General features: G+C 47.3%; 1 protein-coding gene across 14 annotated transcripts in view; it reads left to right on the plus strand.

The window, feature by feature from the left end:
* Nucleotides 1-23380, plus strand: part of TNRC6A (trinucleotide repeat containing adaptor 6A) — a 104183-nt gene that overhangs the window by 32831 nt on the left and 47972 nt on the right. For 9 of the 14 annotated variants that reach the window (XM_069810565.1, XM_069810566.1, XM_069810569.1 and 6 more), the window contains exons 1-3: nucleotides 17014-17267; nucleotides 18000-18047; nucleotides 20489-20524. In XM_069810565.1, coding sequence (XP_069666666.1) covers nucleotides 17029-17267; nucleotides 18000-18047; nucleotides 20489-20524 — 323 coding nt within the window. In that variant the 5' untranslated portion in view covers nucleotides 17014-17028. Of the gene's footprint in view, nucleotides 1-17013; nucleotides 17268-17999; nucleotides 18048-20488; nucleotides 20525-23380 lie in introns of those variants that run through there. The other 5 variants (XM_069810567.1, XM_069810575.1, XM_069810570.1 and 2 more) reach the window with 4 other exon arrangements.

Below are 23380 nucleotides of genomic sequence, written 5' to 3' on the forward strand. Positions count from 1 at the left end.
TTCCCAAGAGAAAATTAGTCTTCAACTTACAAAAAAATCCCTGTTAATTTAAGCATAATAGTAGAAGAGAGATGCGAGTGTGGGAGCCCTGTCCTGCACCTCCCGCTCCTCCCTCTCCGCAGCCTTGCAAAGGGCAATTATGAGGGAGAATTTTAATAATACACTAAAGTCCATTTGAAATCTCCCGATGAACACTGCAAAGAGGTTCCTGGGGGCAAGAAAAGCAATTTCCTCCTGAAACAAGAGGTTATCCTGAACCAGGCAAACACACCAACGCAGCTGAAGGTTGATGGTGGAATCCTGGGAGAGGCAGGAACGCACCGGGCTTGCCAGGCAAGCCATCAGCGCTCGCTCAGAAGGCAGCCGCCACTGAACCATCCCGGCTTTTAAAATGTCAGCCAGTGCCAGGGCCCTGCAGCATCCTTTGCAGAGCTGCCCCGGGCAGGCTGCCCCTCTGCTGGCCGAAATGCGGTCCCTGGGTTAGAGAGGTGCCGTGACAGCTCCCACCCAGAGATGCTGCGGGTCCCTCCGTGCAGACCCAGGCTGTGTCCTGCTCATGCCGAGGGTGGCATGTAAATCCTTAGCGTCAGATGGAAGCCATCTCTTCTGCAGATATTGAGATAGATGATGGTGGCTTTGCTCATTAGAGGCTGTGGCAAAGGGTAGGTGCTGGGAGTCTCCGTTCTGGGGAAGAGCTGCAAGGGCAGCTCATTAACTTGAAAAATTGGGTCCAGAGGGCTCATTTGTCTGATATCAGTTCACTGTTTTTTCTAGTAATGTGGAAAATGAGGGAGGGGGATCTGAGCCTCTTCTCAGTGACCGACTCTTTGATTTACCCCTTTCTCATTCATGTCCTGTCTTTCAAATTGCCTTTAATGCTGTTTATTTTCCATAGGTCTTAAGCCTATCCATGTGGAACATAACCCTTTGCTCCCATGATAGTGCGCTTACAGGAATTTTTTTTATCCTAGCACCACAGGGATGCTTCCTAAGGGGCCCATGATGCTGTCCTGGTCAGGCCAGGGTGGTCCAAGAGCAAAGCCTGGGCAGGACGGAGAAAGGGGCTTTTGGTTCTTCACCTATCTCAGCAAGCAAAGGCTGCTGTTGGTGGGCCAGCAAATGGGGGGGTTCAGGGCTTAACGCCCCATCCCTGTCACAGCCGCAACTCTCACCATGGTGGATGCCACCGTCCACCGTGGTCTCGGCATCGTGCTGGTCACTGCAGGGCGCTGCCGTATGGGCTTGCTCCCTGGTTTTCTGCAGCAGCCTGGTTTGTGTCCCCCCCGTTGCCTCCCGTTGTTCCTGGGGTCGTGGCGGGCGGGTGGCAGGCAGAGCCCACTCTGAAACGTCAGAGACAGCTGATCCCAGAGCTCCGGCATGACCGCTCGTGCGGGGATGTGCCAGACGCTCTCCGGATGGAGAGGCTGTAACGTCAGCTGAACCCTTACTTGGTGATTTCCCTTGGTTTTCTGAGCGAACTTACAGCAGAGACGGCTGAAGGACACCCCCTCCCCGCCGCTGAAAGGCGGCCACCCCCGAGCTATGCAGATGCAGAATTCCCCGCAGACACGCAGCTGCCTTCCCGAGGCTTGCCCCACGCAGGGGCTCGCTGCCAGGCTCATCCGTCTTGAGCATCACCCGTGCGGCAAGCCGGGCTGTCAGCAGTCCCGCTGGCTGCGTGCCACCTCCTCATCACCCCGGCGTCTGCTGGTGCGTGAACCCGTGCCAGATCTGGCTGAACTCCCGTGAAGGTCAGGCTGAGCTCTCGCTGCCTTCCCTGAGGGAGTGCAGAGGCTGGAGCCGCTGGCGTGAGCCCCCCCAGAGCCCCCGAGGCTGCAGCCGGAGCCGGAGCAGCGCCCGTACAAGGGGCTTTATGGCTCATGGGATGCAGATGCTTTTGCTCCAGCCGGCGTTGCAGGGCAGGCTCCTGGCGTGCCTCCCTCCAGCCCGCCTGTGACCACACATGCAACAAACCCGACGATTAATAAAAAGCGTTAACAGCAATCACATTAATTGCATCGCGCTATTAGTAAAGGCAGAGTTGTCAAACCATAGCAAATATTTGAGTGGAAGCCTGGAGCAATCCCCTGCCAACGCGCTCCCCCGGCCCGCGGCAGGTACTGAGGTCGTTTTCCCTCCGTGCACGTGGAGAGGAGGAGCTCCCGTGGAGAAGACGAAGGTACGGGCTTGGCCACGGGAGGCTGACGAGCCCTGGTCAGCGTTTCGGCCTCCCATCAAACGAGAGTTTAGCATCTCTGCTAACTGACACAAATGTAAGTAATGTTCTCTTCACAGCCAGCCGTTCCCTGAGATGTTGTTAAATTAGAAGGGAAATCTATTTCCTGTTTAAAAAAAAAAAAAAGCGAGCGAACTCAGTGTTAAATATAGATATATGATATGTAAATGAATCTGACAACTGAGTGAATAAAAAATGAAGGTTTAAATTATTGAGGGGTAGGAGGAGATGGCGCATGCAAATAGCATTAATGTGGAAAGAGGCAGCTCTCTGAACAGGGAAAGGAGGTTTTGAAACATAATTATTTCTTTTAAGAAAAGGGCTACATATTAAATAAAAGCCAACAGAACCGGCGCATGTTTATTGCAAAGGCCTTTCTTTCCAGCCTGTTACTTTATTCTCCTGGCTTTTTTTTTTCCCCTTGCAAAGCAATGGGAGAAATTGAAGGCTACTGAGTTTTTTAGCTTTAATTAAAATAAGGTAAATTAAGTTTTGTTTGCTACACAAGAACAAGTGAGTCCCAGAGATGGCCGATCACAGACTGCTGTTGAGAAGAATGGGAGAAGGTGTTTGCTAATTGATTTGGTGGGGAATGGGGCTCTTTGGCCTTTGGAGCCATTGCAATCACATCCTGGTTTATCGCAACCATCTAGAAACAATGGTGACTTCCAGCACATTTGCAGAGGTAGCGTGGACTTAATTTAAATGGAAAAATACCTGTCTTGAGATTTTAGCCTGCCAGAAGGAGTTAATTACACTTACCTGGTTGCTTTTGCTCTTGTTTCACCGTGTGTTGCAGAGACCGCAGGGGCCGGAATAAAAGGGAGCGTGGGGCCGGGCTGAGCTGGCTCCTCTGCCCACCGCAGCCACAGGGCCAGGCTGCAGTATTAGTAGTTCAATATTGAAAATAGAAAACTAGCTGGTTATTTTTACCAGCAGTAAAGCTGACAAGGAATTCTAGCGGAATGGGCATTCTGCGAGCGCCGTAAATGTCTTCATTACCTTCCACGCAGCTATATTTATGCGTCTCTGACCCTCTTCAGGACTGACAGGGCAGGTTACGGGTTTCCTTTTCCTAATTCAGTACATGATGGCTTGGGACAAGTTGTTAAAGCTGTAGATCAAAATGTCATTTATTAGAAAAGTGCCTCCCCGGGGATTCTTATCCTTCGTTTATTATTTGTCGGGTGCTAACAGTGTGCTCTGTTCTGTCTAATCTGTCTTTCTAGCTATTTATATAGCCCTCATCACGGCAGCACCTGAGTGCCTCCCATTGCTTAAAAAATGTTTTGTTTCCTGCTCCCTTCCCTGCTCTGTGAAGCCAGCGAGGGCTTCGGGATTTATGAAAAGTGCACGGGATTTACTTTCCCATTCACTTCTGAGTTACCAGCGATGAACGGTCCACCTCGTCCCCCATGACGGAGGGTGGGTCTGGCCCTGGGGGCTTGGCGGGGTGATGTCCAGGAGCTCTCCCCACTGCCTGGGACACTGGTGTCTCAGCTTTGGTGGTGGGTGCTGCCACCGAGCAGAGACCTCTGGGTGGCCCTGGCGTCCTCTGCATCGCATTGGGCAGGCAGAGTTGAGGGCAGGGGGTGCTGGGGAGGGAACCCCACATTCTCCCCGCCTGGCCAGTGCCTCAGCCCACATCCTGGCAGGATGCAGGAGCCGTGTGGGTGGACTTGCAGGCTATTCAGACAGGACACAGGAGCAGTTCCTGTGTTTTAAATGATAAATCACCCTGCACCGATATCAGGCACACAAATCGTGTTTGTCACCACAAACTATTGATGAGCAGCCCACTGGCCAAAATTGGTTGAAATAATTCTACATAGCAACTGTTAAATCTTTTTGCAGATAATTTGAGAGCTCTGCAGGGGCTGGATGTGCTGAATGGGTTGCTCAGTCTGTATCGCCGCCCAGGCCAGTTCAGCAGGGTTTGTGCCTGCAGCATTAACCAGTTAAAGCAATTCCTCCCGCCACAGACAGCTTTTGCATTGATGAAATGAGGGGGGAAGAGAATTCCTCCTTGGATCCCCCCCTCCTCATTTTCACCGTCTGCTTAAGGATGCCATTCATTGTGCCTGTCCTCTCCTTAGACTGGAAAATACCCTCAGTAGCTGTGAAAGCTGTAGGTGCACACATATCTATCTGCCATAGACTGGCTCTAATTTGCTTAGGCAGCATAAAGCTCTCCTTGGTAGATGAAGACGGCACTGACAAAGCACTGACAAATTCTGCCGTGTTTGACAGAGACTGTGACTTTGCCACTGAGATATTTGCAGGATTCTCTGGCCAACCCCACCAGCCCAAGCACCTTCCAAGCAGTGCCTGTCACACCCCTGCGCTGTAGCATCGGCCCCGCTCCCACCTTGGTCAGACCAGCCCGGCAGCGGCCTTGATGGGCTCCATGAAGTTTTTGGAAAAGCTCCCTTCCCGGCTCTGGAAGTCCTCCGTAGGATTTCTGTCTCACCTTCAAACACTTTCTACTACTTGAACCTTTACCCTTGGGAAGCTCTCCCTCGGTCAGCCTGTAACGATGCTGCCCTTTTTACTTCTCCCCGTGGTATCTGAGTACCCAGTCAAAGGGTGTGTTTATACAGCTGTGGGCAGTGGGGGAAAGCTAATAACCACCTAGTCCCCCCCCCTCAAAACTGCCTTTCTGATGACCTGAATGTATAAAGCTCAGATTTGATCCTAATCCTCAAGGGGTTCAGGGCTCGCCTTCTGTTTCCCATAGTTTTTCCACCCACAGTCTGACACTTAGAGATCGGGCTTCCCTGGAGGGTCACCCCTCTCCTGCCTGAGCTGCCCTCGCTCTGCCCCATCCTGAGGCTCTCACCTTTGGAGAGCCACCGCGGCAGCAATCCTCTGGGCATGCGGCAGCCTTCCTTCTCTGCTTTACACCTGGAGAGCTGCACAGAGTTTGGAGAAAGTGCTTTTCCTCCGAGCTGAGACTGCTTTATTCTGCCCAGGTGGGAGTTGCCATCGATCTGACCGACCTGTTCATAGATGAGCTGCCCTTTTTCTCCTGCCTGGTCCCTTAGTCCAGGGAGCAGAGATGAGGACAGGGATGGGGCACCTCATGGGGCCAGCCCGGTGCTTGGCAGCTGCACAAGAACCCCCAAGTGTCCACCTTTCTGTTTAAAGCGCGTATGCTTTCCGAGAACCTCATTCCTTGTCCTCGCCCACCAGGACAGCCCAGGTCCTGGGCACCGGCGTGAGGAAGAGCCGGCATCTGGTCCTGCCTCCCAGGCGCAAGCCCCAGCTCTGGGGGTCCAGCTGCGCACTGGAGGGACCAGTGCCCCTGTCTCTTGGGTCCCGAGCCTCCGGTGGCTCCCAGTCCATCCCAGTGCGGGTCCTTTCTTCCCCGCTTTGGCCACCGTGTCTCCATGGCAACGCGCTCTCCCTGCCGCAGAGGCATCCTTGGCTCGCCACTTCCAGCGCCGCATTTGTATTCCCAGCCTTTGTCTCCTGCTCGGCGCTGGCAGCCGGCCAGGCCAGGCATCCATTTCAAAGCAGCCTTTGTTTTATTGGTGAAATAGCTGGTCAGAAATATATGTGATTTAATCAGGGCGAGAACACTTTGTTTCTTCGCTTTTCTTCTTCCCCTGAGCCAAGGTGCAGTTGCTCGGCGGAGCTGGCTGATACCTGCACTCGGGGAAAAGCCCCGCAGACAGCAGCTCGCCCTGCTAAGAGCCTGCGAAAATGGGTCTGTGCCAGCTGCAGCGTGTCGGACAGGCAGGAGCAAGCAGGGGGGAGACATTTTCTTTCTCTCCTGCTACCTAGGCATATCTGAATTTTTCTTTCACAGTCAGATGTGTCATTTTCAGAGCAACCCTGTCCACGAGGTTCAGATACAGCTGGATTTGCTGAACTGCAAAGCCCAGTAGCTGAGATCCCAGCCCCTGGGCAGGGGAAAAAGCTGCCTGGAGTGAAAGAGCAGCCCAAAGCCAGGATCCTGCCACCAGCTTACTGCTTCTTCCCTCCTGCGGCTGCCTGCTCCCTCCAAGGGAGGCAGGGTTGAAGCCAACTTGCTGGAGAGTGTGATCCGTTAATTGCAGTATCCATCCTTGTTTCTAGGGGAGTTCAAGGCTTAGAAAAATGTGATGATATTACACATCTGCTGAAGTGTGCAAAGATATATGCAAAAGTATGCACAGGCATACATAGGTGTATCGATGCAGGTTTAGCCGAGATCCTGGTTTCCAGGCACTGTGGTCCTTGGCTCCGGTCGACCTGTTCCTTGGAGGACCTTCCCCAGGGTATGGGGAGGCAGCCAGGAGGGGACACAAAAGGGGGTCCCAAAAGAAGGCAATGGTGTGTCATTGCTGAGGTCCTGGCACTCCCCAGGACCTCCCTGTATGCTCTCAGAGCACGAAGGGCGGCAGGAGGAAAAGAAGAGGATGACTGGAGAACAGTGAAGACTTTGTTAAGGGCAGAAGCAGGAGCCATGTATCTTAGCCTTGTCCAGAAATAAAATGTCTCCAGGAGCAGCCTGTCCTCTAATAAAGGCATCCTTGGAAGGCAGTAGGAGCTGGGCAGCCAGTCCCGTGACAGTGGCTGCGGGGAGTTTATCCAGCAGCAGGAGGAGGAGGAAGGTCTCCAGTCCTGGGAGGACCTGGGGGAGCATCTGGGAGCAGAGGGCCAGCGATGGGCACGGTGGCTGGAACGCTGCAGGTGGGCTGCCAGCCCTGGGAGAGGAGCCCGAAGTGCTGGGGGCTGCTGGAGTGTTGTCCGGGGGACCCAGCCTGCACAGCCCCGGCAGGGCTGGACCCTCTCCTGGTGCGGGATGCCACCCGCCAGCACCCAAAGAGCTGCTAACAGAAACCAGCACGGTCCAAGTGGAACGGGCCAGAATTGCCTTAGTTTTATCATACACATACACATCCCCCTCCATGAATTCAAAAGCAGTCTTCACTTTTTGTTTAGTTTCAATGATTTAAGGTGGATAGTCTTAATAAGGTAAAACTGGTCTGTTTTTATGAAAATACAGCATTTACAGTTAACTGAAAGTGTAGTTCTCAAAAGTCCACATCAGCCTGTCTCTAAGCAATGCATTTGCTTTGCAGTGTGGTGAAAAAGGAAGAGTTCTTCAGTTTTGATCTTAGAAAGTCTATGACACTCAGAACCAAACTGAAAGGGAGAACCAAGAGCAGCTTATTTAAAAGAAGACCAAGTAAAAAAAAAAAATAAGCCTTTTGTAAGAGGCATAAATGAAAAGAGACCAAAATGAATGAAATACTTGGGATATACTCTGCAGTTCTTGTCAAGTCAACACAGACTTGGAATGAATGAGAGTCACGCACAGCACTTCTGGTAACAGGGAAGGCAGAGATGTCAGTGTCAGTCCAGAGCAGCAGACCTCAAGTCTTTCCTCTATTATGAGAATAACTCTGGAGTCTTTTATACTATGAATCTCTGCTGTGCTGCATTGATATGTGGACATACCAAATAGATATATTTTCAGGTGTGTTTAGGAGCAATGTAAATAATCATGACAAGACCACTTTAAAATTAGTGTTCTTTGGAAACTAATCTCCACATAACTTGTGTCCTCAGCTGATGTGCACAAAATCAGTAGCATGATGCAGCTTTCTAATGCATTGGATGCCTGGAGCAAAACATCTCTCCTGCCCAGGAGCAAGTGGGGAGATTTGCATATGCCCACTTTATAAAGTATACTGTTCAGACCCACTGAGTGTTTGGGCTTGATTTCTTGACTGCAAATCAAAATACCAGATGAACTGCAGGCAAACAGCTAGCTGTCTGTCCAAAGCTCATGCAGTCATGCCAAGTCTTCTGCCCTGCTGCTATGGGGCGCAGGTGGGACAGGGACTTCTCCAGCCTTGGGCCACATCACCCACAGCCTGGCTGCTGCTGAGGGGTGAGCATGCAGCTGGAAGTGGGCATGAAACTATTGGCCTCAAAGGTCTTGCAGGAAAGACCTTTCATCTTGCTAAACCTCAGACAGTCTTCTAAGTAATTTACTGCATTGTTATGGTGAGATATAAACCGCTGTAGCATTACAGTTCCCATGACACATTTCACTGGAGTCATGGTGTCAGCCTAGATGTTTCCTACATCCCAGCTTAGGAAATCACACGCTATCCAGCTCTGCGTGTGAATAATTGAAGGGAATGCTGTGTGCTCGTCCTCTCCAGCCTGGCCCCATGACTCCCTTCCCAGGCACGTGGAGCGCACTGGGGAGCAGGTCAGTCTCCGTGCAGGATCAGGGCAGAGAGGCACCTGCAGGGACAGCTCAGCTCTTGGGGAGCCCAAACTGGCCCCGAGGGACCCTCAGAGAGGCTGCATGGCTAATTCCCGGAGCACACGTGCAAGGCAGAGTTGGTTTGGCTTCCAGCTGAAGTCTTGCCCAGAACTGCCCATCTTTTCAAAAGCAAAAGAAGAGCCTGTCTCTGACAGAGGGCAAGTGCTGCTGCTGGCTGGACCGCTGTGACAGGGCAGTGGATCTGAAAATGAGAAGTCAGGAAGGAGGCAGAGGCAGTCATGTTATACAGACAAAGGTCTATGCTGGTCAGTTGGTGCTTATCACCCATTTTAAAAAAGCAGCCAGCCAGCCATATTTAACATCTCTGGTCTATCAGCCCACCAGGTACCCAAGTCTGGGGCATGGGGTCAGGGTATCTCAGCTTTCTTTCTCTTGCTGATCTGGAGACGTGTTCCAGGCTGGGACTGAGCCTTGCGGCTCCATGCCGAAGCGATGCTGCCCATCACCGGGGTCCTGCCACAGAGGCGGTGGCTGTGCAGGGGCTGCCGGAGGGGACCCCTGCCCACACCGGGGCAAGCGGCACACCGCAAACAGGGCTATGGGCAGCAGGAACAAATCTGGAAAAGCCAATTGGAACAGGCAATTAAAATGTGGGATCTGGGGATTTTTCCCCCAGATTCCCAGACACATACTTATAAATAAATGTTTTAAATGAAAGAAAAGCATAGCAAAGCAACTACACCTCAGCAGAGCCACTCATATGCATACGTATGTCTGGAACAGGGAGCCATTTTACAGAGCCAGCAGTGAGCCAGTTCTTATATATAAATAACTGTACAGTGCTACTTCTGGGTGCATTTGTTTATCATTCCAGATACTGTGACTGCATTTATTCATTGCAGGCTGTTGTACAGTGTATCCTCTCACACCCCAAAGCTTCAGAGCTGATCGTACCTGCTGTGGAAGACACACAATATCGGATCATTGCTGGACTGATTAATAAATAATAATGAGGATAAATTAAAGCAGTTTCTTTAGGCTAACATGCTGCCCTTAAAGAATTGTCTCAGTCTCTAACTAGGTAAGGAACTAGCTGGCTGGCATTCAAAAGCACAATGCAAAATCTTGCCTTTCATTTCATGGCCAAAAGCAACTGCTGCATTTAAGCCTCACACCTCAGCCACTGTGAGCAAGAGGTGGGAAAAGCTGCTCTGGATTTGTACAGATGGAGAGAAGCAAACCCAGGCCAGTAGGACCAGAGCCTAGATTTTGCATAGACCTGAAAATTAAAGTGGCTTTTCCTAAAGCTTAAACTTATTTGCATGTCTCCTGCTCAGAAAGGTGAGTAGAGAAAGTTATTTTAATCATATAGCAGAGGAAATAAGCTATATAGTAAAATTTTATTTAAGACACATTTTAGGATTTTTTTTTGCTGTTCAGGACACGCAGTGACCTTTGCAAACATTAACAAATTAGGGTGCATCATGTGTTTATGAATCGTTGGTGACTAAGACCACGTACAGCTGGGAGAAACGGGAGCACAGGAGTTCAGAGTCGCACAGAAAGATCGTGGCAGATGCCAGCTGTGGCCCAGGCACAACGACTGATGGAAGTGCGTCCCTGGCAGCACCGACATGACTTTGCATGAAGACGCTTCCCCACCTGGAGACAGTCCCAGGAGGTTAACAAGTGCCAGAGCTCATGCTGTGGTCTATGGTGCTGCTCAATAAAGTGTGTCCTGGCCCTATTTTATTCTCTGTAATTAGGAAATTCAGCAGATGAATCGCTTTCTGAAGCCTAAACCAGAGAATATTGCTGGCACAAAAAGAAACAGTCTGTGGCAAAGTGGAAATCATTTGTGCTATTGTCAGCGAGAAGTGCAAAAGAAATGGGTGAAATCTGTTAATCTGGTACTGTGTTGAGAAAGGGCAGTTGTTGAGTTAGACGATCAATAAGCATTGATTACAAAGAGGCTTACTCCTGTTAAACATGATGGAGGACAGAATAAATATACAAAAACAACAGCACTTGGCCAGGCAGGGTGTGCGTCCCCCCGGGGCAAAGGCGAGAGCTGCCCGGCTGCGGGCGCAGCACGTGCGTGGTCTTTGCTCCCGCATAGGCCCTCGAGGGTCTTTCCATGTCGGTGACCGCTCTGGTACTCCAGTCACTCCCATCCCTCTCCCGTGGCTCCAGGGGTTTCTCTGGAGAACTGTCTCATGCGTCTCTCACCAATTCACCAGCCAGGATTAATCCTGGTGGAAGGGCCTGAGCTCTGCCGTGGCTGTAGTGTAGCTGGTGGGTTGAAGGTGGGGGAAGCCGTTTCCTCCATGAACGTCTCAGTGTTTGCACGAGTCTGTGGCAAATTATTGGCACTGGAGGGTGAGAAGAAAGGGGAAAGCACTTTTCCCTGCACGTGTCATCCACATCTTCTTGCTGGTGGTGAAGAAGGACAGTGGTTTGTAGCTCTGTGGGCTCTCCAAATAGTGCCCCACTACTTTCTGAAATTGTCTTTCTATTTAGCAAAGACCTAGAAGCAAGCTAGAAGGAACCATGCCTGTGAAAGAGACACCGGCACACAATGACCCAGCAGTCTCTGTGCGGGCAAAATCAGCTGAGCCGGCCTCAGCCGCAGGTGATGCCCAGGGGACATGGCAGCCGGACCCCACTGCTGCAGCAGCATCTCGAGGGGAGCTTCAGTGCTGGGGGAGACCCTCCAACCAGCTCCATGAGCAATTTGGACTGGGCCGTATTTGCTAACGCCTGACCAGTGTGGAGCGCAGGAATGGGCAAAAAGGGAAAGAGGCAATGAGCCCATCGGGGTGATTTTCTTTTGAGTGCAATGCAGCCCTGGTAAATAAATAAAGATTGGAAACATCTATTGCACTGCACCACTTAAGAGACCAGGGATGTGAGGACAGCGTAATTGGCTGGATGCAGAGTGAAATCCAGGCTCAGCGATTCCATTTTGCAGTTGGCAGCCTTCCCAAACACAGATCAGGGAAAGCAAGTTGGACTAGCTTTAAAACACAGGGAAATTCTTTATCTTTTATAATTTTTTGCTGATTTAAAGGGTAGGATTAAATTCTCGTTTAATAACCCCAAGTGCCTGCTCTCCCCTGCTCTGATCACTCTGTGTAACGGTGATAATGCTGGAAAGGCGCTGGGAGCCTGGAGGCAAGGCAGTGAATTTTCTTCTCCTGAGCACAGATCTAATGATTGTTTGCTATTGCAGCCTGCAAAATAGGCACCGACTGTTTAATCACGAGCCTTAGCATAAGATTTTGCTAGCTGTTTTCCAGATCTGTTTGGGAGGCAAGCCGAACACTTTCTGTTAGCCACTTCCAACTTTGTCATTTGTGCTTTTTCTTCCTAATTATGGATCCTAGAGAGACCCAAATGTTCCTCACTAACATAAATAGTCCAGTTGACTTAACTGAGCAACTCCTGGGCAGGCATTGTTTTTATGAGTAAGCACTGCCTGTTTGGTACCTTTGTAACGCCACCTCTTACCATCGGCTGAGCTATTTTTAAATCCTGTAAATAAAGCCACTACAATGAACAAGGAAAGGAGCCTCCTAGCAGAGTAACACACAGAGCCTCTGTGTTAATGAGAAGACTGTTTTCCCTTGTCTGTCAGATCAGCTCATTTAGATTATTTAAGTCAAGTGCAATTTTGAAAACAATCTGTTTTGCTTGTGACAGCGTCTTCATTCTGTATAATGATGCTGAATGTAACAAGCGGCAAAGGGTTATTGATGGCGAATTCTCCACATTCCCAGGCCTGCATGTCTCACGTCACCTTAAAAAAGCAGCCCCTTGCTTTATTTTCCCCAGACATTAAGCAGAAAGTATTTTCTAATATGTTGGCTTTCCAACTCCATGCTGAAGCCTTCATCTTGCGTGAAGCCTTGACAGCAAACTGCAGATAAAGGGGAAGGGTGGAGGGGATGGGAAACGTTGAAATGGCGCCAGCTCATTTTTAACTGTTTTCAGTCAGTACATTTCTGTGTCTCCTGCAGTTTATGCTCTCACTCTGATTATATGAAAATCCTAATTAAAAAGTTAATGGGGATCTGAAGATGGGAGGACCCGTGTGCATGCCAGGCTGGCAGAGTGCAGATGGTGGCTGCTGTTGCTGGGAAAAGATATTTGGGGATCACTGCCCAGAAGGGCATGTTTACCGAGTGGTGAAAATGTAACAGCAAAGAACCATCTTTGGCAGCTGCCTGAATGCAGGGCAGGTCGTTTGCCCTTGAATAGTTGTTTCCATTACTTCTATGTCCATGTATGACCATAGCGCTTTGGAGCCATTCAAATGCACAACAGAAAAGTGACTGACAATCTAACCGCAGTGCTAACACCACCAAATACAACGCTTCCCAAATCCCAAACCCTCACTGTTTTGCTTAGACCAGAGAGATCAGACCCGGGAAGCATCTGTGCTGACAGACATGCCGGCCGGTGTGAGAAGGCTCTCCCCTGCACAGGGAGCCTTCGCTTCCACCCCTTTCCAGCAGCAGAGTCAATCCCCGGCTCGTTGCAAGCCGTGGGGCTTTTCCCACAGCTGCCTCTGCTTTTCCCTGCAATCCCTACACACCGCAGCTCCTCCGCTCGTCCTCCCACTCCCACCAGCGGGAAGAGGTGCAAGGCAGGCCAGGAGGGCGGCTGCTGCACCAGCCAGAGCCCAGCTTCGGCCACCGGACATGGGAGAGACCAGGAGCCACAGCCACGGCTTCCAAACACCTCCATCTCTCCAGGGAAAGGGAGCAGAGATGGATGGAAGTCTCCAGCAGGCCCAGCTGGCAAACACCTCCCAGCCGAGTAATCGAGCACAGCAAAACGTGCACAGGCGCTAGCCTGCGTGGACATTAGGTGATGCCTATCAACATGCTGTAATGCATGCAAACGCTTCGCCTTTCTAAGGACAGCAGTGACAGGGTGCAGAGGAAGCATCGCTGGCGGCATTAACCAGATTCCTCCCTGTGTACGGTACCCAGAGTACTCCTTCCCCGCTTGGGAAGATGGTGGTTCCTAGAGACAGTGAGCCCACGAGGAAGAGAAGGGCTGACATTTCATAGATGGGTGTTAAGGATTTATCTACTCTTCAGCTGAGAGCTGCTCCCAAACCAGAGGGGTACATACATCTTTTTAAGTGCAGAGGTGTTATTTTCCTGTCCCTTTGCTGGCAGAATCAGAAACTAGGACCTTAGCAAAGAGTCCAGAGGTCCAAGCTCCAGTAAACACAAGAGTAAAAGAACAAAGAATGAACTAAAAAAATGTAGTAAGCAGGAGAGAAGGTGACCCAGACCTTGGCTCCCAAATAACCTTATGCTCAACAAAATACGTATTAAAGCTAAAGCCAAGAGTGGGTGATTAACACTGGACATATTCTGGAGGGGACCTAATGGGATTGCCTTGCTTTTCGGAGCAGCATGGAAATCAGAAGGGACAACAGGAGCTCAGAAGATGCAGCTAGAGTTCTTTGGTGGACAACTCCTCCTGGAGCTCCTCCCCACTACCCTCCCTTGTTTCTGATAGGAAGTGGGGCCAGCCAGCACAGTTCAGGTGTGTACCCTGCTACATCGTCGCGCATGTTCCACAACAGCTTCTGCAAGGTGACAAGTTGACTGGTGAAATCTGAATTCAGAGCAGAAGGCCTATCAATATGCAGTTCTGCAGCAGGGTTTAAAACAAGGAGAGGCTATCTAGTGCTGCTTCCACCCAGCTGCCATGACCTATTAAGCACCACTGCTTTGACTAACAGTGTTTTGCATGGGTGAAGTTCAACCTTCTGTTCCTTCTTGAAGAAAATGTTCTTCCTATTTGAGGGTGCCTGAATTTCTCTACTGTATCCAGGAGTTCACCAGCCAGTTTCATATGTGTAAGAACTTAGCTGAAAGAAAGCATTACCTGTGAGGGTGAAAGAGGTAAGATCATGATGTTGATGCAAGCAGGAGATGATGGGATAAGTAATAGAGGGTTAGTTAATGCAGCAGATTTGCTGACAATGTATAACCAGCTGCAGTATTTACAAGGCAGAATGGAAGCAGTCACTGCGGCAGTCTAGTCGCTAGGAGCATGTGCATAAATAAAATTAGAGAACAATCTAAAATAATAAAGAAAGCTACAGACCTTGACTATGAATTTTATTGACAGTGGCATAATACAGTTAACAAAATGACATAGCAGGAGTACATAATGCATTTATTAGCCTTCCTAACTGAGGACAGACTTAACAGCAGTCCTCCTACATCAAGTGTAGTGCCTTTAAAGACAGATAAAACAGGACTGCTGTGAATGAAACAGTAACAGGAAGCTGAATCAGACGCCAGGAAATAATGGCTTTCAGTTACACACTATTACATGACAATCCAAACTTTTTCATATGAAGAAAAATAAACAAGACCAAATTAACTTACAACTTATTAATAGAAGCTGAGAAACCGATTTCAAATTGTCAGTGCCCTTTTAAGTACATCGAAGATAATACAAACACTTTATGCATGTGCATGTTCGGCTCACAGCAATGCACACCATATTATTAAGCCTCTAAGAAGAGGACGAAAATACCCTTACTGGCTACACTGCATTGTCATAAATGCTCCTCCTTAATAATGTAGGATCTTCTCCAGCTGAAAAATACTCCATTCATGCTGGCAGAAAGACAGTGGATATTGCAGCAGATTTCCAGAGACAATTGCTCATTTGTCCAGGCCATCCATTTATTCTACAGGTCAATAAAATAGCATTCATTTTTTCACTAGCATTAATAAGAATGATAAAGGCCAACTGAAACTGGGCTGGTAAATGCTTGTGATAAAGTGCAAGCTGGATGCAATAAGAGAGCAAGAACTTCCCTATGCCAGCAAAACCACTTTTCTCAGTAGCTCTTGTTACAGAGCAGACAGGATGATGCTTATTTCCATGTGAACAGTGGAAGGGAGTTGAGAAGAAAATTAAACTCCTGAACAGTACTGTAGGCACATACAATAACAATTATTCCCTTGAACAGTAGCTCTGCAGACTGCTGGGGTATTTTCAACCCGTGCTTTGGAACTCATTGCAGGAATGCCAGTAAGCAGCCGTCTCAGTGTCAGTTTTGCCGTGCACCAAAGTAACTGAGCCCTATGACCAGACAGCATATATTGAAAGCTAATATAGCTCAATAAATTTTTTTTAAGTTTGTTCTGCACAGATGTAGCTACAACTATGATACATCCTCACTACCGGGGTACCTGGTGTGGCACTAATTCCTTCTCAGTTAAATTTCTAAACGGAAACCTATTATCTGTATTCACTCTTCTATTACTAGTTTGCTAAGAGGGGTGCACCTGGATCTTTCTAATTTTATCCTGTAGGCATTGGAAATTGGAAGTAGAAATTAGCCATAATGTTTTCATATGCAGGTATGTTAAACAGACTCAAGAGTTTAAAAGTAGTATTGTAAGCAAACTCCTTAATCTATGCTTCTTATTGATGCCAGTGATAACACTTTCAGATGCTAAAAACACACAAAATATTAAAAAATACTTTCTTGCCATTATTTATTCTGTGGACTTGGACAATGAAATCGTTTCCCTTTCATTTTGAGGAATTTTCCAATTCTCACTTTCGCAGTTGTTTTGGGTTTGTGTGGCTTAAACCTCGACAGCAGTGTTTGGGCTACGAAGACCTCATCACAATGCTAGCTCCACCTTCTCCACAGGGAAGTGCCTGGAGGAATGCAGATCTGTTGACTGTGAATTCTTGTCTGCTCTCAGCTTCCCTCTGTCTTGACATTACTGTTCTTCTTCCTCCGTTATTCCCTGTCAGTCCTTTGACTGCTTTGATTTTTCTAATTTCTGGGATGTTTCTACTGTACAGTTAACGCAGAGCGGGGCTCATACATTCTTCCCTCTTCATTTTATGTGTTTGAAGAGTATCTCTGTGTACTTTTTGGATTAAGCTATATGTTCACATAAATCAATTTCTAGCTAGGTTTGCAAGTGCTAGATACTTCTCCATTCCCTCCCTCAACCTAATAAAGTCAGTGGAAGGATAAGAGGAAGGTCTGCCGTACTCTGTGGCGGTTATTTACAAATTAATGCTTCTTTTCCATCAGCCTCGGCAGTTATTGACGCCCCAAAGTTCGGGACAGAGCTGGGCAAGCCAGCAGCGCCAAGACCCCAAAAGAGCTGTCCCACACAGGGAAACCTAACGTACGCCATCTTCCCGGCTGCGCCTCGTCCTGCATTGCTCAGGGAAACCACCGTCCCTTTTCCGTAGGATGTTTGACGAGACAGCGCTTGGAAGTCCGCGTGTGTTTTCAGGATAACTAAGAACTCCGGCGGTACGCTCCGTCCAAAGGGGATCACCCGGCCGAAGGGAACGGCGCCCTACAAAAGGTCGCCCTGTCCCCACGCGCTGCCGTGGCCGGCCTTCGGGCGGGCTTTCGCAAAGGAGCCCTCGGGAAAGGGGCTCCCCGGCGGGGCGGCCGCCGGCCTCGGAGCGGGCTCGGCCTCGGCCTCAATGTCAGGGCGACGGCGCTTCGCCACCCCGTTGCTAGGGCGGTTGCTGCGGCGCCATGTTGGGGGAGCGCGGCGACCCGGACGTGCTGCCCCGGGGGCGGGGTTTCCCTTCCTGTGCGGCGGGGCCGGACCCGGCCGGGTTAGGAGGCAGGAAATGGCGGCGGTGCTGCAGCAGCAGCTGCCGGGCCCTCCCGCTCCGCAGTGCCGGGCCCAGGCCGCCTAGAGCCGCCGCGCCAGCGCCGGGCCCGGGCCGCAGCCACGCCGGGCCGGACTCCGAGCACTTTACATACATGAGGTAGCGGGCGGGGCCGGGCGGCGGGAAAGGCGGGCGCCGACGAACCGAGCTGAGGCGCCAGCGGGGGCCCGGCCGCCGCGGGCGGGGGAGGGGCCGGGCGGCGGGGGGGGGGAGCCCCTCCGCTCCCCGGGGCGGCCCGGTCCGGTCCGCGGCGGGGGCGGGAGGGGGGGAAGCCCTTCCCCGGCCCGGGCCGGCGGAGGGGGACGGGGTCGCGGGCGGGCGGGCGGGCTCCCCGTGGCAGCGGTGCCCGCCCGGGCGGGAGCCGGCGGGGCGGCGGGAGGAGCGTTTGCCCCGGAGCGACGTTTCTCCCTGCGGAGCTGAGCTTTGACCCGCTGTGCTCGTTCTTATTCGGTCCTGCGGGGCCGGCAGCCCTTTGTAGCCGCCGGTCTTCGCAGGCTGACAGGGCAAGGAGGGCTTATCTCGCTGCTGTGTTTTAAACAGATTCTCGGGTTAAAGTGATGCGGCAGGATCGCTTTCCGCGGGGTACTTGAAACGATTAAGTAGAGGTTGTGTAGTAGGGAAGGGTAGCCGCTGGTGTTGGCTATGCTCCGCTTGCCTCGCTGTCCCTGGGTAAACATATCATTTGATTACTTGGCAGTCAGTGGTCTCCCTGCTTCCTCCTGACAAACCAACATATGGAGCTCAGTGTGTATCTTAACCCCGCTCCAGTTTTATTTTTTGCTTTGTGCTGCATTCTGTTGACATGGAAACCAACACCGCTTTCTGTTCCAGAGAATTGGAAGCTAAAGCTACCAAAGAAGTCGAAAGAAAACTAAGCAGGTAAGATACTCATTTAAATTCACTCCTACAGTTCAGAACAAGAGTTCGCCTTGGGCTAGAAATCGTTGTGGGCTTTATCTGGAGCTTTAATCTCACGTTAATTGTAAGGATAAAAACCCCCTGAATTTGAAAATGTGCTCCTCTACCGCATAGAGAAATCTCTGCAATTTCAGTTAATACTGTAGACTAAGCAACTTTCCAGCACGGTTTCTTTTGCATAATAACAATATCAAGCTCTGTAATAGAGTTTCTTTAATAGGGTAGGTTTTTGAAGAGAAGAATAACTTACTTTTCTGTCCTAAGTTGTAGTACCTAACAATAACAACAAAAAAAAATGAATGAAGGGTTTGTTTGGTTTTTTCCTATACTGTGCAGGCAAATATCGTTGGGAGGCAAGAAATAGTTGGTTTTGGCAACAAACTTGCTTTGAACTCACATAAACTGTATGTTGCCATATAACTACTAGGTCTTTGCATCTTTTTCCCTGAAGAGTTAAAGATGGTTAATTTCCCATTAGCATGTAGTTTTTATTTGAGAACTTTGTAGAATGGGCAGTTGCTTTTTTCAGTTACTTAGCTGAAGAGTAAAGAGTTAAGAGTTATGTTGAATTAAGAATTCTGTGCCAGTAATATACATCACTTCTGCATTTAAGAAGGTATTTCTTCTGCAGCACTTATTTTTAGTACGGTGCCTTTCTTGCAAACTTCTACTTCTTTCTGTTGTTTACATTCTTTGGTTTTGACTTTCATCCTGCTTTCTTCTTGTGTTCTTTTTCAATTAGACCTTAAAGGGACTTTTGCCAGCGAACTTTTAAAGAGACTTCTACTAGGGCCATCTGAAATATGCTGAAACCCTGAATATAACTGATAGAATATTAGTTTCTGGTACCTTGCTTTTTTCTTATTTACTGTGCCTAATCAGTCTCCAACTTCCAGACTGATTTATGATTACACTGTGAAAGCTGATTGGCTTTCCCCTGCTGTCAGTGTGTCTTCCTTTTTTTGGTAATATGCTTAAGCATTAATAATTTTTCCCATTTTGTTGTTGAAATGCATAGAATCTTTAGAATCCTTAAGGTACACGTAGCATATTGCTTTTAAATACAATGACAAGGTAATTGTTAAATGAACTTTACTTGAAGAGAATGATTTCAAATTGCAACTCTAAGCGATCTGTCCACAAAAGGTACCAAACTGCTGTGTAAAAAAAAAAAATAAAAATTAAATCATTAGCATTCTGTGGAAAGCACTTGGTGCACACTTGATGCCAGAAGCGATTTCAGAACTATTAAATAAGGTGGACAGAGTGCTAAGTTCAAAACAATATTCTGGTGCAACTCTTAGGAAGTCAGGAGATCTTCACATTTTTATGACCTTAAGAGATATCTCTTGTCACACTGGCAGGTATGACAAGGTAGTGACAAGAAGTGAAAGTAAACTAGGACTGCCTAAACTTGGTGGGGGATGGGGACAGGACAAGGTTCACCGAGTAAATTCTGATATGGAATGGGTCTCCCTGTTGTCTGACAAAGTTGTATGTTTTATTCATTTAAAAGATTCAGAACTGGTTTTAAGTTAACATTAATAAACCAGTTGTTTTCAGAAACCTGTATTCTAACTGATTTATGTTTAGTGAGGGAGTTTTCATCATGTGAGCACGTAGCCTGATAAAACTGTGGCATGCCTACTCTGGATAGGCCTGATTAATTGTTTTACTCTTGCAGAACTCAACAGATAGCCCTCATTCTTTCTCTAACGTTATTATTTACGATCTTATTAAATTTGCAGTGACCTAGTCAAATTGTAAAAGAGTAAATATCTTTTCCTGGGAAAGGTAAATAGACCTGTGCTACAGTTTTTCTTAATCTAAAATTGCATAGTGTATATATAGACTGTAAACTCCATGGGACATTGGCATTGCTTCGTGTATGTTCTGAAGTCACCTTTGGAGTTCATGCTTATAAATTAATGGGTAGTAAATACTCTTTTTTGTCTTACTAGGAATATTGGCCTAGACTGTGGGTTTGCGATAGGATAAGTATTATAGCTTTTACTACAGCTTGCTTATCCAGTTGGAGTGATTACTGTTTTAAACTCAGGATTAACAATTTGGCTTGTCTGGCCTTTTAGAAAAGAATCTTCCTTTGGTCCACGTTCTCTTTAAAATGCATACATGCCTAGTCCTGTGCAAATATTCCTGGTCTCAAAAATAAGCATAGTGCATGATTTGCGACAATAATTCAAATAAATCTATTGCACGCTGTATTGTTGCATAATGTTACAAGTTAAATGCCACCTGTTCAAACTACTGCTGAAAAAGAACTGTCCATTATTAACTGGAGAAATGCAAGAATTAAATTTGGTTAAAATCAAGACCAATAAAAAGCACCATTTAGTTCTTCTCATTTAAGAAATAACTTTTTAATTCTGTTTGGTAAACAGGGCTTTCCTGCCTCATTTATGTGGAACTGAGAGAAGGTAAATATCTGAAATATGTTTACAATTTATTTTTTTTCTTCAAACACAGGAGTTTGACTCTTACTTCACAAGCATGCAAATGATAGGGAAGATTCACACATTGCTTTCATTCACCTGTGTTTCTGCTCCAGAGATTCCATCTGCGTTGGTTGCAGACTGTCCATGTTCTGGAAGAGCAAACTTTTTACCTAAAATCATGTCTAGATTTCATCTATATATTCTAATAAGTTACTACTCTACGTGGCTTTTTTTTTTTTTTTTTTTTTACTCTTCCATGTTAGAATAACTACCGTATTTCCACAAGGCTTTCCTTATTTGCTGTAGAAAAAAATTGGGATGGCTCAATGATAGAGGGATAGAGAAACAGTGAGAAATGTAGTTGTTTCTGTTGATATTTAAGGACTTGATTTTCTGTTGGGTTTTGGGGGAGTGTGTGTTTTTTCCTGATAAACTTCTTATGGGAAGACTTCAGCTGTCATATGGGGAGAGTTTATTGGAAAGAGGCAGCATTCTATTCATGCTTTTCAAGACCTTTAGAGATACTTAGGCAAAATTATGCATTCCTTTCTCCTCTACACACTCTTTTTCAGGTCATGCGTAATTGTCAGGTTGTCCCTATAAGGTAACTTGCGGTTACCTTTTCTTTTTCTAGTCTGACAGCAAACCCATTGTGCAGTATACTGCTTGACTCTGCATTAATAAAACTGAAGCAGTCTAGAATATGGGTGGTCTTATGGTTAAGATGCTGTACTTCAACAGTCGTTTGGGTTTGTGCATCTGTTACAGGTATCCTACGTGACCAGTGTGATTATGGAGAAGCAGTTTAATCTATCTTCTTCGGGTCCCTGTTTGTTAAATGAAGATAGGGATTGTTTATTGCTGCTACTGAAGTCTTGTGTATTTAGATGATAAACTTCTTGGGAAAGAGATTTGTCTTTTGTATGCTTATGTAGCAGTGAACATCTCAGATGAAACTTCAGGGCAAAACTGTAACACAAATATTATTCCAGAACTATGGCATATTTATAGTGCTTGTAGTTTGGAACATAGTTCTGTTCAGCCAGCTTCTCTGTTAGGAAAATGGGAAAGATGAGTATTCCAAATAATTGGTAGTGGTAGACATGGTAGGTAGAATTCTGTCACTTCGCTTTCAGGGTGATAATTTAAAGACTGAGGTATTTAAAAGCAAAAAAGAAGGTAGCACACATTTACTAATTAATTATTCATTGAAGTAATTGTTTCAATTTTTAGCTTGGCAGCACCTCTTCTATACATTAATAGCTGGAAAGAATTAACAGACATACACAACATCTGTAAATAAGTGTTTTTGTTTTGTTATCAGTGCCTGAGGCTTTCTTTGCTCCCGTGTAATATGCTGAGTAGTTTTAGTTGCCAGAGCATTTCCATTTAAGGCACTGGTGGGTTTTGTTTATTTGTGTTTTTTTGTTGTTTTTGTTTGTTTTTTTTGTTAACTTCAAAGTACTGGTTTCTATTCCATAAACTTGAAGAGTGCTTTCTTTGGTGTAGTGCGCTATTTTGTGGGAAGCATTGATAAAGGAATTGGAGGATCCATTTTCATCGAAGTACCCATTTTATAGTCGGTTCTTGTATAATGATGGTTTGGTAGAAAAGCTAGCTATTGTTTTTTTTATAGAAACTGAGAAATAATTTTTATTGGCAGTTGTATGCAATTGCGTAATTTTAAAGGTTAGGGAACTTGTAGGTCAGAATACAGAAAAATAATCAAAACTTAAAGTCTCAGCAATGTTTGAAAGTCTCTGTAGAATACCAGACATAGGTTGAATATGTAGTGCATGCATGCATACATGTTACTGTCTTTGCAGAATTGTAAAAGATCTTTCAATTCCAGATTGAAAGATTCCAGATACTTATCTGGCAGTGTTCCACCTGTAGCATTGCAAGTTAATTTGTAACTAGAAGAAAAGCAAATGGTGGAAAGGATTTGTTTGTTTATTTTCCCCAAAATTTATTTTATATATTTCTCACTGGAAATTTTAGAGTGGTTTCAAAAGCCACTGTGTTTAATCACTTCTAATTCTTACTTGTATGTTTACTCCATGTAGTAAATGGGTAGAAGGTAAAAATCCATAAATAGTAAATGCAGAAGATGGTGATTGGGTATTCAGTAGCAGCTGTGCTATCAGGGTCTCCTGCATCCTGCTGTCAATAAATAGGCTGAATGATGTGTGTCCTTTTGAGAAACGGACTGATAAATATATTTTTACCTTCAGCTAGTAACACAGAGCCAGTGAGAGGCCGGCTAGTTGTTTAACTGGTCTCCTTTGTCCAGTGGCAAATGCTTCCCCTTTGTGACCCCCCTGCCCGCTGTTGGTTGGGACCAGTGCAGTGCTTGGGCATGGAGGACCATTGCAATGACACCAAAAACCCCAGTGCAGTTCTTCACAGTGTTTAAAGTGCTTCAAAGGACACCTAACATGCAATACCTTTGGGAGAATCCCTTCACAGCCTCAAGGCTTCTAAAAGCATTTGTTGGCAATGGAAGCAGCGTCTTTAAAAATGTGCTAGCACCATCTTGTGGGGCAGCGTGACTTTAATGTGGTTTGCGAGTGTTGAAGGTGTCTGCTTGGCTGGCAGACGCTGTACCTGAGCATCTGTAATAGTGCTGGCGTCTTTAGCAGCATTTGTGGAGAGGCATTTCTAACTGCTAGTGCTAGCTCGAAGAATCCGGAAACCCAACGAATACAATCCTGTTGGGTAGGTAGTTCGGTTTTGGTGAATGCGAGGTAACTGGCGTTAATGGTGAATGGCAACCTGTTTTATTTTGGTGTCGAAATTTGCTGCATGCAAATAATATATGCTTTCACTCTGAGATAA

The sequence above is a fragment of the Haliaeetus albicilla genome, chromosome 22, assembly GCF_947461875.1.
Source record: "Haliaeetus albicilla chromosome 22, bHalAlb1.1, whole genome shotgun sequence".
Classification (NCBI taxonomy): Eukaryota; Metazoa; Chordata; class Aves; order Accipitriformes; family Accipitridae; genus Haliaeetus; species Haliaeetus albicilla.